The 22,109-nt window shown below is 46.8% G+C and overlaps 7 protein-coding genes across 7 annotated transcripts; 5 read left to right on the forward strand and 2 right to left on the reverse strand.

Annotated features, from left to right (window-relative positions):
* Positions 1-307: 307 nt before the first annotated feature.
* Positions 308-3,901, forward strand: H6S33_011315 (uncharacterized protein; the record flags this gene model as incomplete). Its single annotated transcript, XM_044842663.1, has 9 exons — positions 308-484; positions 576-660; positions 742-1,016; positions 1,083-1,265; positions 1,319-2,386; positions 2,447-3,235; positions 3,288-3,498; positions 3,558-3,737; positions 3,810-3,901. 9 exons carry the CDS (start codon positions 308-310, stop codon positions 3,899-3,901), a joined length of 3,060 nt encoding a protein of 1,019 aa, XP_044696083.1.
* Positions 3,902-4,432: 531 nt separating this feature from the next.
* H6S33_011316 (uncharacterized protein) lies at positions 4,433-5,767 on the forward strand (the record flags this gene model as incomplete). Its single annotated transcript, XM_044842664.1, has 7 exons — positions 4,433-4,574; positions 4,657-4,808; positions 4,870-4,939; positions 5,003-5,051; positions 5,174-5,246; positions 5,326-5,441; positions 5,617-5,767. 7 exons carry the CDS (start codon positions 4,433-4,435, stop codon positions 5,765-5,767), a joined length of 753 nt encoding a protein of 250 aa, XP_044696084.1.
* Positions 5,768-5,854: 87 nt separating this feature from the next.
* Positions 5,855-6,590, reverse strand: H6S33_011317 (uncharacterized protein; the record flags this gene model as incomplete). The annotated part of the gene is made up of 2 exons (XM_044842665.1): positions 5,855-6,492; positions 6,560-6,590. 2 exons carry the CDS (start codon positions 6,588-6,590, stop codon positions 5,855-5,857), a joined length of 669 nt encoding a protein of 222 aa, XP_044696085.1.
* Positions 6,591-8,454: 1,864 nt separating this feature from the next.
* On the forward strand, positions 8,455-9,658 carry H6S33_011318 (uncharacterized protein; the record flags this gene model as incomplete). The annotated part of the gene is made up of 2 exons (XM_044842666.1): positions 8,455-8,462; positions 8,509-9,658. The coding sequence occupies 2 exons, from the start codon at positions 8,455-8,457 to the stop codon at positions 9,656-9,658; spliced, it is 1,158 nt and encodes a 385-aa protein (XP_044696086.1).
* Positions 9,659-11,069: 1,411 nt separating this feature from the next.
* H6S33_011319 (uncharacterized protein) lies at positions 11,070-13,199 on the reverse strand (the record flags this gene model as incomplete). Its single annotated transcript, XM_044842667.1, has 6 exons — positions 11,070-11,471; positions 11,530-12,005; positions 12,052-12,706; positions 12,772-13,020; positions 13,075-13,134; positions 13,191-13,199. 6 exons carry the CDS (start codon positions 13,197-13,199, stop codon positions 11,070-11,072), a joined length of 1,851 nt encoding a protein of 616 aa, XP_044696087.1.
* Positions 13,200-14,046: 847 nt separating this feature from the next.
* Positions 14,047-15,688, forward strand: H6S33_011320 (uncharacterized protein; the record flags this gene model as incomplete). The annotated part of the gene is made up of 4 exons (XM_044842668.1): positions 14,047-14,295; positions 14,415-14,589; positions 14,716-15,533; positions 15,593-15,688. 4 exons carry the CDS (start codon positions 14,047-14,049, stop codon positions 15,686-15,688), a joined length of 1,338 nt encoding a protein of 445 aa, XP_044696088.1.
* A 2,875-nt stretch (positions 15,689-18,563) lies between these two features.
* On the forward strand, positions 18,564-21,064 carry H6S33_011321 (uncharacterized protein; the record flags this gene model as incomplete). The annotated part of the gene is made up of 2 exons (XM_044842669.1): positions 18,564-19,367; positions 19,424-21,064. The coding sequence occupies 2 exons, from the start codon at positions 18,564-18,566 to the stop codon at positions 21,062-21,064; spliced, it is 2,445 nt and encodes an 814-aa protein (XP_044696089.1).
* Between the last annotated feature and the right edge of the window lie 1,045 nt (positions 21,065-22,109).

Consider the following 22,109-nt stretch of genomic DNA (forward strand, 5'->3'; position numbering starts at 1 on the left):
TGATGGTGGGTTGTTTCACGGGACGTTGATAGTGGTTGGTAAAGTGGCGGCGGCTCGTTCTGGGTATCGCTGCGGTACAGCGGAAATTTCAGAAGGGTCGCGTCTGCCAAGACACTGAACTGAGCGACCGACGCGACTTCCCTTTGAAATGTCCCAAGGCATCGCTCCGTCCTTTCTCCCCTCCATTCCTTTCACTCACAACGTCCCTTTTTCAATCACCATATAGCCCCCTATTTTGGTTTTCTCCACAGCTTCATCAACACAGGAAAGGGAGTTTAAGCAGGCAGAAATCACGACACAATCAGCCATGGGAGACGCAGCTGAGGTCAACATTGACAAGCAGCTCTTTCACGCACGCCTGGGCAACCTTGTAGCGGCGTGGAAGGATCCCAAGAAGAATGATGTCTTTGGTGGCGTCAGCTCGATAGTTGTGATCTTAGGGAAGACGGAAGAGGGCCCATACTCAAAGAGTCTTTCTCTGCATGTATGATTCCTTTGATACTTTTGGCAGCCTTTACGTTCCGAACCCGACCGGGTGTGTTGTGTGATGAAAACAAAGCTGACGTAGTTTGCAGTTCTGGCTTCTTGGATACGAGTTCCCTACAACTTTGTTCTTACTCACACAGGAAAAGTTCTACATCGTCACAACTCCAAAGAAAGGTATGCCGCTCGGGTTCTTCTAAGCAATCTTGCAAAACGGACTTTGGAGGAGATGGGGGCTAATCTACTCTTGCCTTACAGCTAAACATCTTGAACCTTTGAAGGGCGGCAAAATACCCGTTGAGATTCTGGTGCGAGGAAAGGATGAGGCTGCAAATACCCAGATCTTCAAGGACCTTGCCGATGTTATCAAGAAATCGGGTAAGAAAGTCGGAGTTCTTGCAAAGGACTCAGCGCAAGGACCTTTTGCGAACGACTGGAAAAAGGTTTATCCTTCTGAAGCTTCGGGAGTTGAGGAGGTAGACGTGTCCGCTGCCTTTTCAGCCTTTTTGGCTCTTAAGGATGATGCTGAGTTGGTATGTTCCCAACCACTACCTGAGTACTTGAGGATTGCGCTAATCACGATCTTTTTATTTCTTTAGAAAACTATGCGCGCTTCTTCCAGAGCTCTAGTTGGCATCATGAAAGGATATTTCATTGATGAGATGTCGACAATCATCGACGAAGAAAAAAAAATCTCACATGCTGCACTTAGCAAAAAGATCGAGGATAAAATCGATGATGAGAAGTTCTTCAAGGCGAAAGAGTTGAAGCTTGGCGCTGATGTGAGCATAAAATACAGTTGGTTTGTACATTTGATAAACTAACTCTGTCATAGTTTGATCCGATGCAACTCGACTGGACTGTAGGCCCTGTAGTTCAAAGCGGTGGCAAATATGATTTGAGGACGAGCGCTGCCGCCGACGATAACCAATTACACGGCGGTATAATCTTGTCGACCATGGGACTTCGATATAAGAGTTACTGCTCAACTATTGCAAGAACCTTTCTTATCGACCCAAACAAGGCGCAGGAAAAATACTACAGCTTTTTAGTTGATCTCCAATGGAAGGTCCTTTCAGAGATTCGTGATGGTGTGGTTTGCAAAGATATCTACAGCAAAGCGATCGGCTTCATCAAAGCGAAACATCCTGAGCTCGAGAAGCACTTTCTCAAGAATATCGGTGCCGGTATTGGTATAGAGGTTCGCGACTCAAACTTAGTCATCAGCCCCAAGAGCACTCGTGTTTTGAAGGATGGGATGACACTTTGTGTCACCCTAGGCTTTCACGACTTAGAGAACCCAAAGCCGCAGGATTCGAAGAGCAAAACCTACAGTTTACTATTATCCGATACGATTCGGGTAACGGCTGGTGACCCTATTGTATTTACTGGCGGATGTCCGAAGGATTTGAAAGAGACAGCATTTTACTTCAAGGAAGATGAGCCGGAGGAGAAGGTTAAGGCGAAAAAGCCTGCACCTAAGCCCGCCCCAGCAAAGAATACCGCAGTCTTGAAGTCAAAGCTTCGAGGGGAACGGAAGGAAATCGATGAAGGAGCGGAACAAAAGAGGAGAGAGCACCAAAAGAAACTCGCCCAGGTGAAGCAGGAAGAAGGGTTAGCACGATACGCCCAGGGAGGGGCAGTCGGAGATGGGAAGGGCAAAAAGCTTATCAAGCGTTTCGAATCATATAAGCGCGAGAACCAATTGCCCCTCGCTTGTGCGGACTTGAAAATTGTTGTGGATCCCAAAAGTCAGACCATTGTTGTTCCTATCTTTGGAAGGCCAGTGCCTTTCCATATTGCAACATTGAAGAATGTTAGCAAAAATGATGAAGGTGACTTTACGTACCTTCGGATCAACTTCCTCTCTCCCGGACAGGGTGTAGGAAGAAAGGACGAACTGGTTCGTGTTTACTCCCCTAGCAAGTGCTTACCACTACAGAATGCTTACTTTTAGTTAAAGCCCTTCGAAGATCCTGGCGCCCATTTTGTGCGTAGTTTGACGTACAGAAGTACAGATAATGACCGGATGGCGGAGATCTGGGCCAGTATTCAAGACATGAAGAAGAATGCCGTTAAGCGTGAACAGGAACGTAAAGAACTAGAAGATGTTGTGACCCAGGATAATCTGATCGAGATCAGAAACCGCCGTCCTCAGCGTCTTGCAGATGTTTATGTTCGCCCTGCCCTTGACGGAAAGCGTGTACCAGGTGAAGTTGAAATTCACCAGAATGGTCTCCGCTACCAGTCGCCAGTTCGCAGTGATCAGCGTATCGATATTCTATTCAGTAACGTCAAGCATCTTTTCTTCCAGCCCTGCACGAGTGAACTTATCGTGTTGATTCATGTCCATCTCAAGGACCCCATCATGGTTGGGAAGAAGAAAACCAAGGATGTGCAGTTTTACCGCGAAGCGACGGATATCCAGTTTGACGAGACTGGTAATAGGAAGCGTAAATACAGATACGGAGATGAGGAAGAGTTCGAGCAAGAACAAGAGGAACGTCGGAGAAGGGCCGCTTTGGACAAAGAGTTCAAGGCATTTGCGGACAAGATCTCAGAAGCAGGAAAGAAGCTCGAGAATGGTGTGGATGTTGATATCCCTTACCGCGAGCTTGGTTTCAGTGGTGTACCGTTCCGCGCAAACGTTCTCTGCGCGCCCACTACAGACGCTTTGGTTCAACTCACTGACCCTCCCTTCTTGGTCATCACTCTTGACGAGATTGAAGTTGCTCACTTAGAGAGAGTTCAGGTTTGTCAACTGTTGGAACGATTTAATTAGAGATTTCTAACGTAATGCCTAGTTTGGTCTGAAAAATTTCGACATGGTCTTTGTCTACAAGGACTATGCCCGACCAGTTTCTCATATCAACTCAATTCCTATGGAAACCCTTGAAAACGTCAAAGAATGGCTTGATTCTTCAAACATTCCCTTCACTGAAGGACCTTTGAACCTTAATTGGCCCACTATCATGAAGACTGTACTTGCAGATCCTCATCAGTTTTTCAAAGATGGTATGTCATCAATTTTATTCCTAAACTGAGAAAATTAGCTAATAGGTGGTTGTTTGTAGGTGGTTGGAATTTCTTGTCAGTTGAGTCCGATGGCGACGATGATGAGGAGGAGGACGAAGAATCTGAATTTGAAGCCTCTGATTTTGGCTCAGAGTCAGAAAGTGAAGGGGAAAGTGATTTTGATGATGATGACGCCAGCGCGGACGAGGGCTCCGAAGCCTCGGACGTCGAATCTGGGGGTGAGATTTCAGATAATTCAGATTAACTCGTGATAGCCCATGGAAACTAATATGTATGTACCCGTGTTACAGAGGATTGGGACGATCTAGAAGAAGATGCAAAAAGAAAAGATGAAGAGAGCGGTCTAGTCGATAAAGAGAAGACAAAGAAACGAAAGCGGTAAACGCTGCAGTTGTAACAACATCGATTAGTATTCTGGGTGCGCGATTTTTTAACACTCACGGCCATGATCGAGTATCATACGTTTTTTGCGGGAATAAGGGTTATGTTTTATTAATACCTTCTTCAAACGTTGTATGTCCGACATGGGGGTGTATGATACTACGAGATCTGCAGCTTTTTATGCTTCTTTCACGTTTTTCCTGTCTGATTTTACCTTTAGTTATCAGTGTAGTTTTAATTAGGCCCTCGGTGGTAAAAGGTTTTTGTTTTTGTGGAGCAGGTGTAAGGGCTCAAAAAAGAAACGTACGCAATATCATGTATGCATGGAACGTATGACATTGAAGATATTGGATCCATGGATTCAGGGGTGCCAAGGCTAGATATATATAAAGCGGGGTTAGGCCACTAGCCGTACCCCACATTTTCCTGGAGAAACAGGACATCCTTGGTTCCCGTACTTGTTCATCCAATCTCATCTTGTGGGACAGACCGTTGAGACATTCCGTCACCATCCATCACTTGCTCACCCAAAATGGTGCTAATCACTGAATCTCACGTCGATATCGAAACATCTGGGGGCACGAAGATGAGAGTCTTCTTGTTTCACCCAGTTATTTCTGGGTACCCTAATGCAAAATTCCCTGGTGTTGTTGTGTGGAGTGAGATCTACCAAGGTAAAGAAATCCACGCATTGCACATTATTGGTCGTGAAATGACCCAATTATTGCCCAATCTCTGATTTCAGTATAACAACAGTTACTGGACCGGTATCCAGGTTCGCGAGGCAAATTGCTGGGCAGGGGTACATCTGTGCTGCACCTAGTGTATACCACGATTTTGAGGGTCCTGCTGCATTGGCCTACGATGTCCCGGGAACCGATAAGGGAAACGAGTACAAGATCAAGAAGGTGACTATAACAACCAATTGTCAACGGTTTTGAAAACCGATCTAATGCAGATACTATTTAGACTGTCGCTTCGTACGACGAGGACGCAAAACTGACTGTGGACTACTTATTGGGACTAAAAACTTGCACAGGTATTTATTTGAGAGATCGGGGGTGTAGTAAACGAGTGGAGTTAATAGTCGGTCAATGAACAGGCAAGATCGGAACTACTGGGATGTGCCTCGGTGGTCATCTGGCATTCAGGTGTGCTCTTGACCCTAGAGTTTCCAGCGCTGTTTGTTACTTTGCTACAGGCGAGTTTCCTACAAGCTCCAAAATAAAGACAGCGTTTTCTAATTATCTTGACAAACAAAAGATATCCATAGTTCTACCCTTGGACTGAACAAAAAGGATGATTCTTTGGCACGGATCCCAGAAATAAAGGGAGAGTTGGCGATGGTAAGTTAATTCAAGTCTATGCTTACAATTACAGTGGTTTCTCGAGCACATTTATACTGACAGTTGGTTGGTTTGCTAGATCTTTGGGAAAATGGACAACCATGTCCCACCTGCGGGTCGTGACCTGATCAGGAAGACCCTTCATGAGGCAGGGACCAAGTTCAGCTTCTATGAGTTTACCTGGGCTCAACATGCGTATGTATCCTGTCATATCTGTAGTAAGGCCGAAATCTATTTTGGGATTCGATAAGGTTATACAGCACAGGATTCTCTTGCTCAGTAACAATATTGAATCCCCAAAAAGAATTCGGCGTTGCCCAAATTAGCATTATTAGTGCTCCATTCTAACTGGAAATACTTGGTAATTTAGCTTCATTCGGGACGAGGAGTCCAAAGGAAGATACGACCCTGCCCTCTCAAAGATCTGCTTTGAAGTCCTCCTCGAGCTCTTCACCAGGACTCTGAAGACAGACTTAGGTGTTCATGTCAATGATGATACCGAAATTGAAGATGTCTGTTAATGCTTCTTTGAATGCATATGGGTATCAAGCAACTTTATTGTATCTAAGCTTAGCAGTCCCCAGTACACGAGAAAATAAATTACACATTTAGCATGTCATGCCCGTAGTAGCGGGAGTACTTGCATCGGCCAAACCTTTGAAAACCGCAATGAATTCTCTAGGGTCTTGTGCCCCGCCAATTTCATACCTCCCGTTTATGGTGAAGTTGGGAACACCTGAAATGCCATGGCGTTGAGCCACATGGACTTCCTTGTCAACGATGTCACCACCCGCATCAGACCCTAGCCATCCCTTGACTTCATCCTCCTCCAAACCAGCCTTCTTGGCAGCATCTAACAGAGTTTCGAAGGAGGTGATATCCTTCTCGTTTTCAAAATAGGCAGCAAAAAGCTCCTCTACCATCCTCGTTTGCAGGCCCTTCTCCTTCGCCATTTGGATGAGTCTATGAGAATCACGCGTATTTCCGGTCTTTCCTCCGAACTTGAAGTGGATTCCTTCAGCCTCGCCGATGGCCGAAAGACGCTGGAACATCGGGACTACTCGCTCTGCACCGAATTTGGAGTAATAGAACTCGGTCTTGTCAATGCCAACTTTGGGAGAGTCGGGGTTGAGATAGTATGGTTTCCAGGTGATATCGAATGTGTGGCCCGGATTGGAGGCAGAGAACTCGGTGATGGCCCTGTTGAGCTTCCTGTAGCCAACATAACACCAAGGACACACAGTATCTTGATTGAGATTTAGAGTCAGTTAAAAGTTATATATGCTAGCTTAAAGCTTTAAAGGACCACTTACCAGAAACGATGTCTATGGAGAATCGAGTCATATTGATTGCAGATTTTTTTAAAGCCACGGTGAATATTCTGACAAATTTGACGCTTGCGATATCGATAGGATGTTTGTGATAAAGTTGGAGGACTTCGCTCAGAGGCCGATGTTTTTAATGGCTAATCGCTTACAAATCCAAAACGCAGCTTACGGCATCGTAACGCCTAACCTTTTTTGATGGAGTAATTGTTAGCTATGGTGGGTGACAGCTGGAAAGGTACCTTCGTTTCAACACCCAAAATTTGGGCTGCTAGATAGTTTTAGGTATAGTGGGAACTAAGCTGGGCGATAATATTACTATAGTAGGATTAAAGGTTTTGCTATCGCTACTTTGAGTAGGTACTGCGATCACCTCTCCAAGTCTAGCCGTTAAGCGTTGCAAGGTTGCCCTTCCAGCTGTCACCCGCCATAGATATTTACTACCGCATTGACTACAGTACGTAGAGTAGTGAAATCGGACAAACTGCTAGCTGCATTTATATTTTTAACGAGAAATAAGTAAGTATTCTGCAAAAATCGAGAGCATAACCCCAGATTTTTTCTCGTTAATCCCGTTTCTAACGGTTTGTGGTAGATAATTCAGCTAGCGAGAACCATAAATTATCACTCGATCAACGACCACCAAAGAAAAGCTCTACAACCGAGCTTGGTTATTGACTTATCCATTGATACGTACCGATAAATTCTGGTATCAAAACCTTACTTTTGGTATTGACACGTTTCCATTCAGATTATGTATATAGATTTCACAAAGCTGTCTCTAGATGTGTCCACTTTGCTCATAATTGCAGTGATTGTGTCGTAGAGCTGGGATTATGCATACATACATCTATCAAATCAGGTTTCATTCTTTAGGTGATAAGTCGTTGCGACGCCACGTGTACTTGCGAGAACTAATACTACATGTATATCCTGGGTCTGTGTGGACTAATGTTATAAACCCCACGAGCTCATTATTCAGCGAGCTTGAGCCTTTCTTTTCCCCCAAGGGTCGAGCTTAGGCTCGAGCTCAAAATATATACTTTAGCTGAACCCGGGGGGCTATGGGGGTTGTGGGGAGGAGAAATGGGGGCTACCAAAGACCCTTTGTCCTTTGAACGCCATTTCAACTATTTATTTTATCGGTTTAGCTAGCTGCTTTCCCAATGACAATGCCCACTTAGTAGAAGGAAACCTGTTTTCCAGATTATTGACAACCGGCTCGAGTTCTACAAGCCTTATTTCTCCAAGAGCTGAGCCGGCTCGAGCTTATGGACCAACTCAGCTCGAGCCGGCCGAGCTGAGTCGGCCCATGCACCACACTGTCTGTCCGTAATAAGAAAACAGGACTTCCTCGGCGGTGCGGTGACTCACAGTAATTTCATCCTCTGTCACAGGCGCGCGCGCGCGGAATACATGCTCGAGTAACTTGGGAGTCTTGGCTTCTTATACATACGTCGCGTCTAGTATACTACCATATAAGGTCATATAGTGTAGATTTTAATAATAGTAGAGTTAGATATGTACGTGGCGTTTTAATACCTACACGCCACGGGGATCGTCATCTTCACGCAACGTCGACTCTTCTTGCTCTTACATATACATACATGTGTGTGAGATATCATGATCCGTTCTCCCAATACCTTCGTTATAAAGACTGCTTGTAACACTCGATAAGGCTCTCTCCTATTGCATATACTTAATTCCGGATCCAAGAATATCACCTCTTATCGTTCGACCGTAAATGAGTCAAAATCCCGCAGGCCAATCATTCCCACGCGGACAATGGGGCCATGAAAGATACATAGTGAGAGTTTCATTCATTCATCCGTTGCTTTTTAAAGCCTTCTCTTGTCCAAAGTCTAAACTGTATCATTCAAGTCATGCCCAGGTTATGCAGGGTGCGAAACCAACCCTATCCTTTTTGCTGGCTTCAGAGAATACGTGAGATATAAGAAGATCAAATCCCGCATCTACCTCCCCGACCCCGAACAAGAGAAGGAAGAAGAGGAGGAAGAAGAGAAGGAAGAAGTATCTACCGAACCACAGAAAAAAGCACGGCCAATCAAGCGACGGTGGGGTGGGTATACTTCCTCGTGCACCCGGTATATCTTTCCCGTCGCTGTTGAGAAGAAAGCAAATGCAGAATGGATTCAACCACACCAACACGCTGTCATGTTCTGGAAGGACATCTCCGGCGAACCAATGTTCTGGGCTGTTACATGCAAGAGCCACGAACCTCGAGACATAAAGGATGCCATGTACCAGTACCGATATCCCTTAAGCCCAGGTGTGCTGGAGGAAAAGAGGAAAGCCTCAGATCGATTAAAGGAAAAGATATCTATTCTAGATGATTATTGCTTGGAAGATCTAGATGACTGTAGTGTACGCACGAAGGTTAACGTGAAGAAGTTGAAAGCATACGCGAACTATATGGAGGGGCGTGTCATTGAGATTACTCCAGAAGAAGCTGAAAGATATCTTTCTAAGCAGGGACAAGCGTTACCGAAGATGGTTGAAAAGGTCAGTGAGGTGGGCCAAAACCCTCAAGTGGTTGGAGATATGCATCTCCAGAACTATGGGCTGGATGTGTCTAGGCTAGATCAACAGAGGCTATGTGAACATGGACTAGATGATCACGAGCCGATGGTAAAAACGAACCAGAAGAATATTGGGACAGACCCGTCGGATAGAGACAGTATGATGGATACGGATACAGGCCCCGAGCACAGCCGCCTTGAACCCGAATGCACTAACCCTGGAGGTAGCGAGAATACGTCTCATAATAGTATCTCCTTGGAAACAGACCTGTCTGATACAATGGGAATTCCGGGCGGTGTAGGAGAACAACACAAACAAGCACTGGCGGAGAAGCAGAAGAAGACCCCGAATTCGACGGATGTGAAGGAATGCCTTGTTGGCAACCAAGCATTAGAAGTAATGGAGGAGATAATCAGGGATATGTTCTGGTTAGGGGATAGTGCAGAGAGTCTCGAAGCGGTAGCTCTATTTGATATAGAGGGGGTAGAACACCAACTTATGAGGCCTAAAAGCCAAAGGCACAGTACTATCGGCGCTGATTTATAAATCACTAAAAGTACTGTTTTATTACTTCTTGTACTATTGAATGCTATGAGGCAGGCAGGTTGATCCACTGGGGTGTGGGTAATATGAGGACAGATAGCCGATGAGCCAAAGGACCGGTCGCAGCGAACACCGTGTCTTAGTAGTTAGTGTGTCTTCGCCTGCTTCTTTTGTGTCTTCCTTTCCTTTCCCTTTACTTTATCATCATGCGCTCTGATTACATCTTAACCAAGTCAAGGTTTCTGTTAAAAATGATCATTGACCTGATATTGGAGATATCAGCCACTGATCTTACGCTGCGCCACAATTACCATATCATCAAGGGAGAAAAAAAACACGTAGGAAGGTTGGAGGCGCGCAATATCATTTTTATCACACCACCAGAAGTGATGTAGACCTTGGCAGACCTCAAATATATCCGATACGTACATATTAGGAAGACATACAAAGTTCGGCTCTAAACAAAATTTCCAACATTATACAACGTAAAGCGAGCACCCCGTCCTCTTAGTTTGCCAAACATGCTACAATAAACCAGAATGCTTTCCCATCTTATAATTGGATGATTATAGCCCTACTTATCACTAAGCTATGAGGTTAATTGAGGCAAGGGGCAATATGCGAAATGGTGAGAGAGAAAGGCGTGCTCAGCCGAACACCACTAGTTCTTCTGATTGCATATGGGATGATCAATAGAGAAGCATTTCTATTGGTTAGAATAGTCTATATACTATAGTCGATAGAAGCATATATGAATAGACAAAGAACTACTCCCGTGATGGGATCCGGGAGGGGAAGGGAATTGACATCGAAAGAAACACTGACAGAATTTCATATTGAGTCTTGGGTATGTATATATCAACCTTGAACTCCCAGATATATCTCCGGGAGAGTAAAACTATCCTTTCATGAAATCCAATTAATATCACACGCGCCCTGAGCTCGAGGACCCAAACCACTTGCCTTTGACAGTCCGAAAGATTGGACAGCCATAATGTACACACCCGCAATCATCAGAAGTTCCCACCCGATGAGACGGGTTCACAAAGAACCTCCTCGTCTTAAACGGAACACTGCCAATGTTGGCACTCTTAAAGGCTCCTAAATGTTATAGCTAAGCTATCGGTGGATACATTGTTGTAACGGAAACAACTTTTGTAAGTTAGTCCCCTGAAGAATAGTACTGGCTCTAGCACGCAGCCGGCAGCATCTAATCATTTTACAGATCAAGAACACCTGTCAAAGACCTAGTACAAGAGGTTTCAACTATTCTTACACGCCATTAATTACACAAGTTTACATGTTAGTAATAACTATGTAGATATAAAAGGTTCTCTGCGCTCTAGAAGAAATGTCAAAAAAAGAAAAAAGAACCTTCGTCACAATATATCACTCGGTGCTAAGTTCACGTGACTCAGAAATCCCTCATGATCATGACAATCCTATCCAGTCTCATCAACTGCGCCAATAACTTTTCCTCCCTTGTACTCCAGATTTCCAACTCCCTTTTCTCTCCTGTTGTCAAATACTCTTCTTGGTTCGCCTGTACATCCGTACGCTCCCATTTCTCTAATAAACTTTTGCGTTTATCACGCTCGGTGTTGGTACGCTGGATACACCTAGCCATAGCCTTATACACATCCCCAATGAGAGCATTCTTGGCTCTCTCGAAATCATAAAACCACAAGAAAAACATCCTGGAAACCTGTGGCGTTGCTGTTTTGGGTACTTCCTGGAGTTCCAGATGACCGGCTTCATGGAGGCCAGAGAGAGTCGCACGGATTTCTTTTTGTTTTAGGAGGGCTATGTTTGCGATCTAATATATGGGTTGTGAGTAGGTGAAAGGCGAGAAAAGGATAAATGGTGGAACAAACCTGCTTCTCATCAAGCTTGCCTTTATCTTTGACGATCCTCAGCAGCCGGGTTCCCATACTACCGAATCTTTCTTCTACCACTTTTTCAACCTCGAGTTGCTTTATTAATTTTCCAAGTTCCTTGTAATTGATGCTCCATTCACCCATACCCCGGGTGCTTTCGTGTTTTAAAAACTTAAAGGAATCTTCGGCAAGGAGTTGGAGGTGCTGCTTTATGATTGCCATTCGCTTCTTCTTTTTTGAGGCCTCTGGATCTGCATCGTCAATTTCCTCATGGTCGGCCCATTCGTCTTCTTCCTCATCTTCGTCATCATCTTCGGCGTTGCCATTGAGATGTTTGGGTGACTCATCATCCGAATCTTCCAAAGAACGTTTACGACCTTTCGAGACCTCCTTTGGTGGTGCAGCTATCGAGTTATCGAGCTCGATAGAAAAATCGAAGGTTTTTGACAACTCAAGTACAGACAATTTAATTCCTACAAAAATCAGCATAATTCAATGTACCTGATTCGGCAGACCCACTCTTCTTAGGATTATCCTCCTCTTCATCATCGTCTCCAATAACATGGCACCGTAGATATTTCGGTTCTAACTTCTCCAAAAACTGTCCATACACCAAAGAAGTCGTCTTCCCTAGTCTCTTTTCCGCCAGTGAGACTAATTCCTGGTTTCTAAATAAAACCAGGAACTTCTCATGGTTGACCCTCAGAACCACCTCTTCATCAACCTCCCACTCCTCCTCTTCGACTTCCTGGTCGTACATACTAACCTTTGCCCTTTTCTTTGCCTTCCCCTTGGCCGATGATGCAAGCTTTCGCTTCATTCCAGCGTGTGCATTAGTATCCCCGTCTGCAAACTCCGCCATTTTGATCGCGATCTGCCGGTCGACCTCCTTTACAAGACGGGTCTCCACGGTGAAGTTCTTACGCAACTGGGCTGTGAGCGATTTGCGCATTGCGTTGATTGTGTCTGTTGGTGGGTTCATGTGGTGCTCTTGCACTTGAATCAGGAAACGTGACGCGACCATTTCGGTGATAACGGATTTCAGCGTTTCGACCGATGTGATGGTGTCTTCAGCGTCTTGACCGGCCTTTTTAGTGGAGGTTCCATAGGCGCTGAGGAAGTCAGAGACCCGGGCATGCCCGAGTTGCAACATGTTGCTGATGATCAAGGCTCCCTGATTAGTTAGATAGGTGTTTGGTCAAAGGGCACGCGTAATAAGAATAAGGGCAGGTCGCATACATCATTCCCATATCTACTCTCCATAGCACGGATGATCCTACCAGCATGAAGCAGCTCATAGATCTGCATCCAATTTGTCTCATAGTACACTACATCCCTATGGTTTTCGGAATGTGTGTAGTGGGTAACTATGTGCTGTTGTATAAGCACTACAAGAGTCTGCTTGACGATCTTGGGACCGAGCTTTATGTGGGAGCATATTTGCGGTATTGGCAGGCGGCCGAGCTGTAGTAGGATTGAGACGACTTTCTGGGGTGTATGTTGGTTTTAATTTCTGGTGGATAGGAGAGGGGAATTACATACGGAGGAGACTTCGCCGTAAATGTCGTTTACAAGAAGGGCACAAAGTTCGGCAGCATGCTGCTGGAAGTTATGGTGTTAGTGTATGCTCCAGATGAGTTGTAGGTGCGTACGCTTACTTGCGACATTTCATAGACTTGAGTTTGGGGTTTTAGCTGTAGTTAGGATCTGGGTTGGGAGGTGGAGGGGTGCTATGGCGTCGGTGTACTGCTGTGAGTCATTCGTAAGAGGTCGAGAGGCGTGGTGAATTATACAGCGCGATGCTGTATGTAGTATACGTATGGCTCTGATTGCTGCGCAGGCCTATGTGCAGCTGTGAGTTAATGCTGTATGCTTTGAGTTCAATGTTGCTCACGAGCAGAACTATCCGTATTATCTCTGATAGTATTGTAATATATATGGGGATATGAACACCCGTATAGCCTCGTAATACGTACAGCACTGTGCGCGTGGAAAATCTCCGATTGCGAGTAATGTAGTGTAGTGGGAGCCGCTGTGTCTGTCTATCTCGAGCAGGACGGTGGTCAGGTATTATCTGTTTTGCCTGTTACTTTTGGGGCGAGTGTAATCTCGGCCGTGTAGCTGCGGCGCGAGTGCGGTCCTTGGGCGTGCCACACAGTATCTTGCGGTTGCGTAAAGGACGTGCGCTCAATCGCAGGAAGTGGGATTATTCCGATTATTGCGCAGTCATGGTGGGGACTTTTTTGTTCGGCGAATCTCTCTGCACGTGACCTAGGATCTAAGTCATGTGATTGAAGAGCCCCACCAGGAGGTATCGTTTCTACGCTGTTTTACAGGGCACCCCTCCATACCGTGCGTACAATCAGTCCCCACTCTCGGGAAAATGATAATGGCCCGCATCTAATTCGTCGACCGACTCCCGACTCCCCAACTCGAGTCTCATTTTGTCTGCCATCCACCATCCACCGGCTACTCAACTCCTCTCCCCTCCACACATCTCCCATATCACTCGCTATGTTCGCCCGGACTACAATCTCTCGGGGCACCCCCCAATGGCTCTCAGCAGTCTCTAACCAGCGCCGTGGAATGGCTGCCGCCGTCGCAAACCCGTTCCACTACTCGGTCGCCGATGCCACCGGGATTAAGGTTACCAGCAGGGACGACGGCGGCCCTACTACAAGCCTTGCTATTGTTGTTCGCGGTGGAAGCAGGTACGAGAGTGCCCCGGGCGTTGCTCACACTTTGGAAAAGTTTGCTTTCAAGGTATGGATGGACCCGAGAATGCCCGGCGGGGTATTTGTGGCATAGGTTGATGATGGATACAACACGGGTGGACGGATGCATGGGTCGATGGGCACACCGCTGACGGATTGTCTCAACAGAACACCACAAGACGTTCCGCGTTGCGTCTCCAGCGTGAATCCGAGCTTCTCGGCGGTACTCTGTCTTCCTCTCTGTCCAGGGAGAACATTGTCCTCCGAGCAAAGTTCTTGAGAGATGACCTCCCATACTTTGTTGAGGCCCTCGGGGAGGTCATTACAAAGACCAAATACACTCGTATGTCACTCACGCCCTCCGGAACATGATTTTCCCAAGGAGACCCAATCTCTTGCTTTCCAGAGCATGTTTTTCTGAGGGAATGACATATTTGAATAAGCATATCGATCTAACACGCCCCCACAGCCCACGAATTCGACGAAGAAGTGTCCGAGACGATCTCATACGAGCTCCACAGCCACACCCACACCGCTTCAAGCATTGCGCTTGAGACTGCTCACAACGTCGCTTTCCACAATGGTCTTGGATCGCCCACCGTTGCCCTGACCAAGAGCTACCTCAAGGATAAAACAGTCTCATCATACGCCGCCTCTGTGTACGCTCGCAGCAACATCGCCGTTGTCGCTTCTGGAGCGCCCCAAGCTGCCCTTGAGAAGTGGACTAAGGAGTTCCTCGCTGATGTCCCCGCCGGCAACGGTCCTTCCACCACCCCCGCTAAGTACTACGGAGGTGAGAACCGTGTCTACACCCCTGCAGGAAACGCCCTTACCATCGCCTTCCCTGGCAGTGCTGGCGCCCCCAAGTTCCAGCCGGAGTACACTGTCCTTGCCTACCTCTTGGGTGGACAGTCCACCATCAAGTGGAGCACCGGATCTTCACTGCTTTCTCAGACTACTGCTGGAATTCAAGGTGTATCTGCTGTGGCCAAGCACACCGCCTACACTGACGCCGGTCTCCTCCACATCACAATCTCTGGACCCGCATCAGCGTTGAAGTCGGCTGGAACTGCGGCGGTTAAGGCGATCAACGAGTTGGCTAATGTCAAGGCGGAGGATGTCAAGAAGGCTATTGCCCAGGCGAAGTACGACGTTCTTGCGGCCATTGAGGACAGGTCTATCGGTTTGGAGCTTGTTGGACAGTCTGTTATTGCTAGCGGAAGTGCGCCACAGGTGGCGGACACCGTTAAGGGTTTGGAAGGTGTCACATTGGATGCTGTGAAGAAGGTATGTTTTTAGGTTTTTGGCCATTTTTTTGTGGGTTGCGCTAATATATCATGTGATAGGCTGTCAAGAGCATTCTTAGCGGAAAGGCTACATACGCTGCCGTCGGAGACGTGCATATGTTGCCATATGCGGAGGAGCTTGGATTGAAGGTTTAGAGGAACCTTTGTGCGAGGGGTGGTGTTTTATCTGATGAAAACAATAAAGATAGATGGTGACTTAGCTGTGTCATAGGATAGGTGTATTTCAAAATGTGTAAAGTTTTTCTCTTCTTCTCGTTTCTGTTTTTCTTTATCCGTTCCTGGTGGGTGTTCTGAAATCGTGATTCTGCTTGCTTGCCTGCCTGCCATTTTATGCTGTGTTTTGCGTACCCGTAACCACACCAAGAACAAAAAAAGGACGATCCAGTGTATTTTTATACCAGAAACCTTGGAAGATTTGGAAAGGATATCTTCGGCTCGTCCCAATACTTTAATCGTGTGAAATTCTCAACAGATCAAATTCATTGGATTGTCAATAATATCATTGTGGCAATACGCATGTAGTTTAGGTAAACCCCCATCTTCGCAATTGGCTGCCTGTTCACTTGAAATTTACTGGACCTGCATACACTATGGCTACCTGTACCTACTTAGGCACGATGTTAACGCACGATTGTATGTACAGTCGTGTTAAGAAAGTCCTGGCAGTCAGCACCACACGAAATATTAAAATCCTTCCCACTCAACAACCATCAATTGGATTTGATTAAAATAAAATAATTAAGCCTTGTAGATGTCCAGAGTACAAGTATTCCTACCCACAGAATTATTGCTGGATTTCTGCTTTTGTGATACAGTGACTAGTGAATATTGCGATTTGAATACTTCCAGGAGAATAGCTACACATGCACTAGCCAGAGAATTTCTGCAATTAAATCAAGGGTATCCAGGGTCATAGACTCGAGATAGACATTTAGACTTTGGAGAATGCTCTTGTTGTTGTTGAGACTTTGTGGGTAGAGCATGTGGGTCCAAATCACCATTTCCAGCCGAAACTTTTCATGGAAGCTACACATTTAGTATTCATTCCAAATTCTCAAGATTTTAGAATATAATGAATAGTATCCTAATTTTCCTGTACCCTTAATTTCAAGTCCTCTGGAATTATGGTTGTTGAGAGGGACTGTGTTATATGTGCCGCTATCGCGTTGTCATCTACTGACAAGACTTATTTAACACGGCTGTATACTAATCCGTTGTAGTGATGCAGCGTAGAGAGTTCCGAATTGAACCTAGCTGAGGACTCTAAATTTCGAATACGGTAGTTGTAATGCCGCGGTCGTTGCGGCAGCAACATTCCTGGCCTCGTGGTTTTGTCCTTACGTACACCGGCTGAGATGAAGGCTTGTAATCACGATTAATGCGTTATTGCCGAGCGCAGGGCTTATTGGTGAGTTTTGAGTGATTATAAGTCTTGAACGTTCCTGTTGGCCATACAATAGCATGGTTACATGTACAAGTAAGTACTGGTATCAATCATAGTTGCTACATAAAACTTTGAGGCACGGCACCAATCAGATGTCATGCATGAAAAGATGAACTTCCACCACTGAGTTACTTATGTACCTACTTGCTTGAAGAATATCCAAACTTCAAAAGCCTCAGTTTTGTTCCTCGGTGTCGGCCTTTTGGTCTCTGATTCAAATCGTATTGATAGCTGGAGCTCTTTATCACCACAGCTCACTCGGACACAATCAGATGATTGCAGACACTTTTGAGCCTCAGTGAAATCGGTATCGGGCCGAGACGACCGGTGCACTTCCAAAGTTGTGAACCCGGCCGGCGACAACAGCCAATACCGGCACCTAACGAACCAGTAGCAACAAGGAAACAATAGGCATCGCAGCGATAGACATCGATCGGAAAGGACTCTCCGAACCAGATCCTCCACGAGCTGAGAAAGGCAAGCAGGCAGTCACGATGGCATTCTCGTATTTCCTGCAGATGCATTAAAGTAAAACAGAATACAACCTACTCTAGAGCACTTGTATGCACTCTTGTTGCCATATTTAGACCAAGCACAGTCAACTGTAAGGGGAAGCTGGAAGGAATACCTTAAACGCCCACACAGCTATTACTGCGGTCGGAAACGTCGAGTGCTGCGAAGATAGATTATATAAGGGGTGGCAGGGTAAGTTCTTTTTTATCTATCTTTTCCCTAAGTCGATTCGACCCAAGATTGACCCTTTACAGCTCATTTTGCTACGCTTAACTTCCAGACAAAATTCACAAGTGGGGGAATAATAGAGCCGTACCTAGCTGCAGAGGCAAGCACCGCCATGCAGAAAAGAGCCATCTAGATATTCTAGCTGGGGCTTTATACAACAAAACAAATAATTGCAATGTATGTATGCATAGCTTTCTCTGCTATTACTTTACCTATATTGAAAATTATGGGAGATCGATCCCCATTAATTCAAGCTCTTCTTATTACTGCTGTGTGTCGTACCTGTACTGTACAATTATGATAATGCTCTTATTGGCCTTGTTGTCCCATCTACTGTTGACTGCTTCGCCTTCTCTTCTTCCTTACCTTTCGCTGATCAAGTCTGAAGCTTCATCTCGAAATAACTAACCTACCCCCCTCCAGTACCCCTTTCTCGTACACCCCTTTCTTTCGCCCCATATTCTGCTTTACCCCCTCCTCACAACTCATGCTAAATGTTCCCATTTGTGAATGGCAGACGAATCTCTCGCGCGAAAGAGCCCCCTCCCACTTCCCCCCCTTCGCAAGAAGACCCTGCAGTCAGGTCGCCTCACCACGCACGACCCACCACTACTCGCTTCCCCGACCTTCAAATTCGTGACACCGCCGCGCCCTGCATAGCTAACCCCGGAGCCTGCACCTGAGAAGGGAAAGGTCGATCAATAAATAAACCACCTCCATATTTAGAATCAAGGACTTGGCCGCCGCGCGCGCCTCCCCCCAGACCTGGCGGAATCTAATTCTGAAGAAAGAGCTCAGTCTCTTTTGTTCACGAATCTCGACGGAATGGACGCAGAGCAATACCCAAACTCGCTCGGCGACGAAGAGGAGGAAGAGGAGGATGAGGAAGAGGAGTTGGAGGAAGAAGAGGAAGAAGAGGAAGATGACGATTCTGTCGACGAATCCAGCTTCATTAACGATCACGCGCAAAACGCAAATACTACTCCTAATTTCACCTTCGGCCGCCAATCTGGGCAACAGCAGGGACAAATCTCTATAGACCCTACTCTTGACACTCCTCCCCCACCAGACCCCCATGGCGGCGCTGATCCACAGCAGCTTCAGCATCATAACCACCAGCAGCAGCAACAGCAGCAGCAGCAACAACAACAACAGCTCGTCCAGCAACAGAATCACTTCGTGACCCAGAGCCCGCGACAAATGTATACCGACATCGCGCGCTGCGCGACTCAATTCCCGCTAGAAGACCACCACGGGGGTGCGAGATTTGCATCCTCGAGTCCTGTACCTCCCCGGCCAAAGATTCTTCCAGCATTCACGCCGACCGATCGGAGTTTGCCCGACCGGACGGTTACAGATGAGACATTGGATGATGCTTATGTCTCGTTCATCCTCTACTGTAACCCTTCGGTGCCTTTGAACTGCGATACTACAGAACTGCGGAAGGCATTTCGACAGCCGCCCAAGAGCGATGGGAAGGTGTTCAACGTACATCGTTTGCTGCAATTGATCGAGAAGTTTGAGGGCAAGGAAATCAAGACATGGACAAAACTAGCGACAGAATTGGGAGTAGAGAGGACTGCAGACCAGAGTGCGCAGAAGGTACAGCAGTATGCTGTTAGACTAAAGGTACGGTCGTGATTCCTTTTGGTTTGAGGATGTAATTCTGATATATAGACCAACAGCGGTGGATGCACGCAATGCATATAGATGCGTTCTTCGAATACATCCTCAACAAGCCACACACCTACTACCAACAAATACCGCACCATACATCCTCACCAACTCAAGACCAAATGCGTGACGGCGTGCCCCTCGAAGAAGACCTTGCTCTCCGTGCTCTCCATCCTGAAACCCGCCCAAAACGCGGTCGCCGGAAAACTGACGACAAAGATGACGACGGGACTGATAAAGACATGCCAGATCCAAAAAGACCACATCTTGAGACACCGACACCCTCAACCGCAGATCCCAACAGCGCAATTGATTTTAGTACTGCTCTCTTTCCGCCTCACCCTCAGTCTGCTGTTTCTTCCGCCGGCGGTGCGGACGGAATGGATAGGTATCTCGACGAGTCGGACCCATGGGCGGCGGCCACCCAGTCAGTTCTTAGCGGGGGAGGAGCCAGTGCCTCTGGTGCGGGACAACAATTCCGCTGGCGCGCCTTTCCACGAGAAGGAACAACTCCATCTACAGCGCACCCACCAATAACAATCCTAACCTCCAACGAGGGCAACCAAACCCCTATCGATGAAGTCCCAACCCCTACTACCCCCGCATCTGGCTCCAAACCGCGCTCTCGTCGCCGTCACGGACCTGCTGTCTCCTCCGCCTGGCCATCCTCTGGAAACCCACTCACTGGCAAGCTTCGTGGGCGCCCTCCAAGCAACCGCTCAGTCCGTGATGGTCCATTCTCGACATTTCCCGCAAACCCGACAGGGAAGGGCCACACAATTGATCTCAGTCCCGGCGGATCTGGCATAACGTCTACACCAATGTCAACGCCAATTGCAACCCATGCTCCACCACATCAGTACACATTCCGCCCGCAGCAGCTACATTTAACTGTTCCGGCACGTACAGGTGGCCACATCAGCATGGCATCCCCGTCAAGCGCAATCACGCCACATCCACATATCAATGGCAACGGCATCCCCTGGAAACGTGCAAAGAGTCCCCTTGGTCGTGGAGACAACGGTACAAGCTATAACAGCTCTGGTGTGTCCAGCCTGGGTCTTGAAGACGTCGAGCGCAAGTTTTCGGTTGCATTACTCCAGGCAGATGGTGCACTACTCGAGGTTGAAGAGTCAAAGAAGATCGCGGAGCGCGTTGTTGCCGGTTTACGGCGGTCATGGCCAGACTCAGGGGAAGCCGAGGAGAGGGCTATAGCAACGATCATGGGGTGCGGAGATGACCCTACGGGCGAGGGAGGTTGTAGGGAGCTGCGGATTACCAAGCTTGGCGGAGAGAGGAGAGCTGATCTTGATGATCTGTTGGGAGACGACGATGACTTGGACGATGGTGGGGTTCGATATGATGTTAGGTGGTGTGTCATGTTAGGGCCTGTGAAGGGGGAGTTTTCGCAGGTGGTGACATTGGGGCCCACGGGATTCGGCCGAATGAATAGTGGGCTGAGCACATTGGGAGATGACGATGACAATGGATTGAAGGAATTGGACGGCCTGGAAGTGTTTGACGACTCCGGCAGTAGTGAGAATGTGGAAGACCTGAAGAAGCGAGTGGCAGAACTGGAGAAGAAGGTCAAAGACAAGGAGCGAGAAATCAAGGGCGTAAGGCAGAAAGTACTAAAGGCCATTGTGTCTTGAATTGAAACTAATACGAGCCCCTGGCGGGTTGCAGCTGGGTGGGAGTCTGTTATTAGTTATTTGTTTTATTTCATTTTCGTATTTTTTTCAATTTCTATTAAATACCCTCTTCCGGGTTTGATTCTTTTGAAAGGGTGTTAGCCGGTGTATTGATTAACTTAACTATGTAGTTGGTTTGGAGGAGTATATTGAACGTCATTAAAAGTTGTTGGCATTGGTTAGCCGGTGTTGTTGATGTCATTAATCGTGTTTGATAACTTACCTGTATTTACATGAACTATCACTCGTAGTATAACATCTACATTGAATCTATGGAGCGAGCGCGCTCTTACTTCCTGATTGAGGCTTTCGTTAAATATATGCGATCTTGCGCTATCCAGATAAGTTCAATATCTTTTATGGTGGTTGCAGCTGGTTAGGATTTGGTACTTGGTCATGAGCGTAGTGGTACTGTGAGCGCGCCACTCAACCTGCAGAGAGGCAATTCCATGAGTGAACCTACATACATAGAGTACATGTGCTCTATTCATCATCTAACCTAGGTGTGAATGATTGGGTCCTGGGTAGTGGTAGGAATACTGAGTGGTGAATTAAGGAGGGTATGATACGATCCACTGAACCGATTATCCTCTTGGCCTGGAAATGGGAGGCGAGTGATCCCAAATGATTGGGCGTGATAAAACGTTACATGGAAAAGAGACCAGCATCAACCTGAAATGGAAGCTAGGCCTTGGCCAGCCTATTTGGTGACAAGGCTCCGGATTAGGACAGGAGTCACTTATTAAAACATTCCTAAAACCGTCGCACGTGCAATACTATGTTTGCCAGAACAGCTACAGAACCTAGTGCAAATAATAATAAATAATATGAGCTTACAGCATGTACAGCTCAGTCCGTCAGTGAGAGCTGTTTCTCGGCTAGTTGTGCCAGTGTGCGGGCCTTCCCCGTGCGCGCCGTTGCCATCGAGCACATGCTTCCATTGCACGTCTGGGACATCTCTAAACAGTGGTGGACATTAGAGGGCATTTAGCACATTTGGATGCTG

The sequence above is a fragment of the Morchella sextelata genome, assembly GCF_020137385.1.
Source record: "Morchella sextelata strain SCLS chromosome Unknown scls_6, whole genome shotgun sequence".
NCBI classification, from domain to species: domain Eukaryota; kingdom Fungi; phylum Ascomycota; class Pezizomycetes; order Pezizales; family Morchellaceae; genus Morchella; species Morchella sextelata.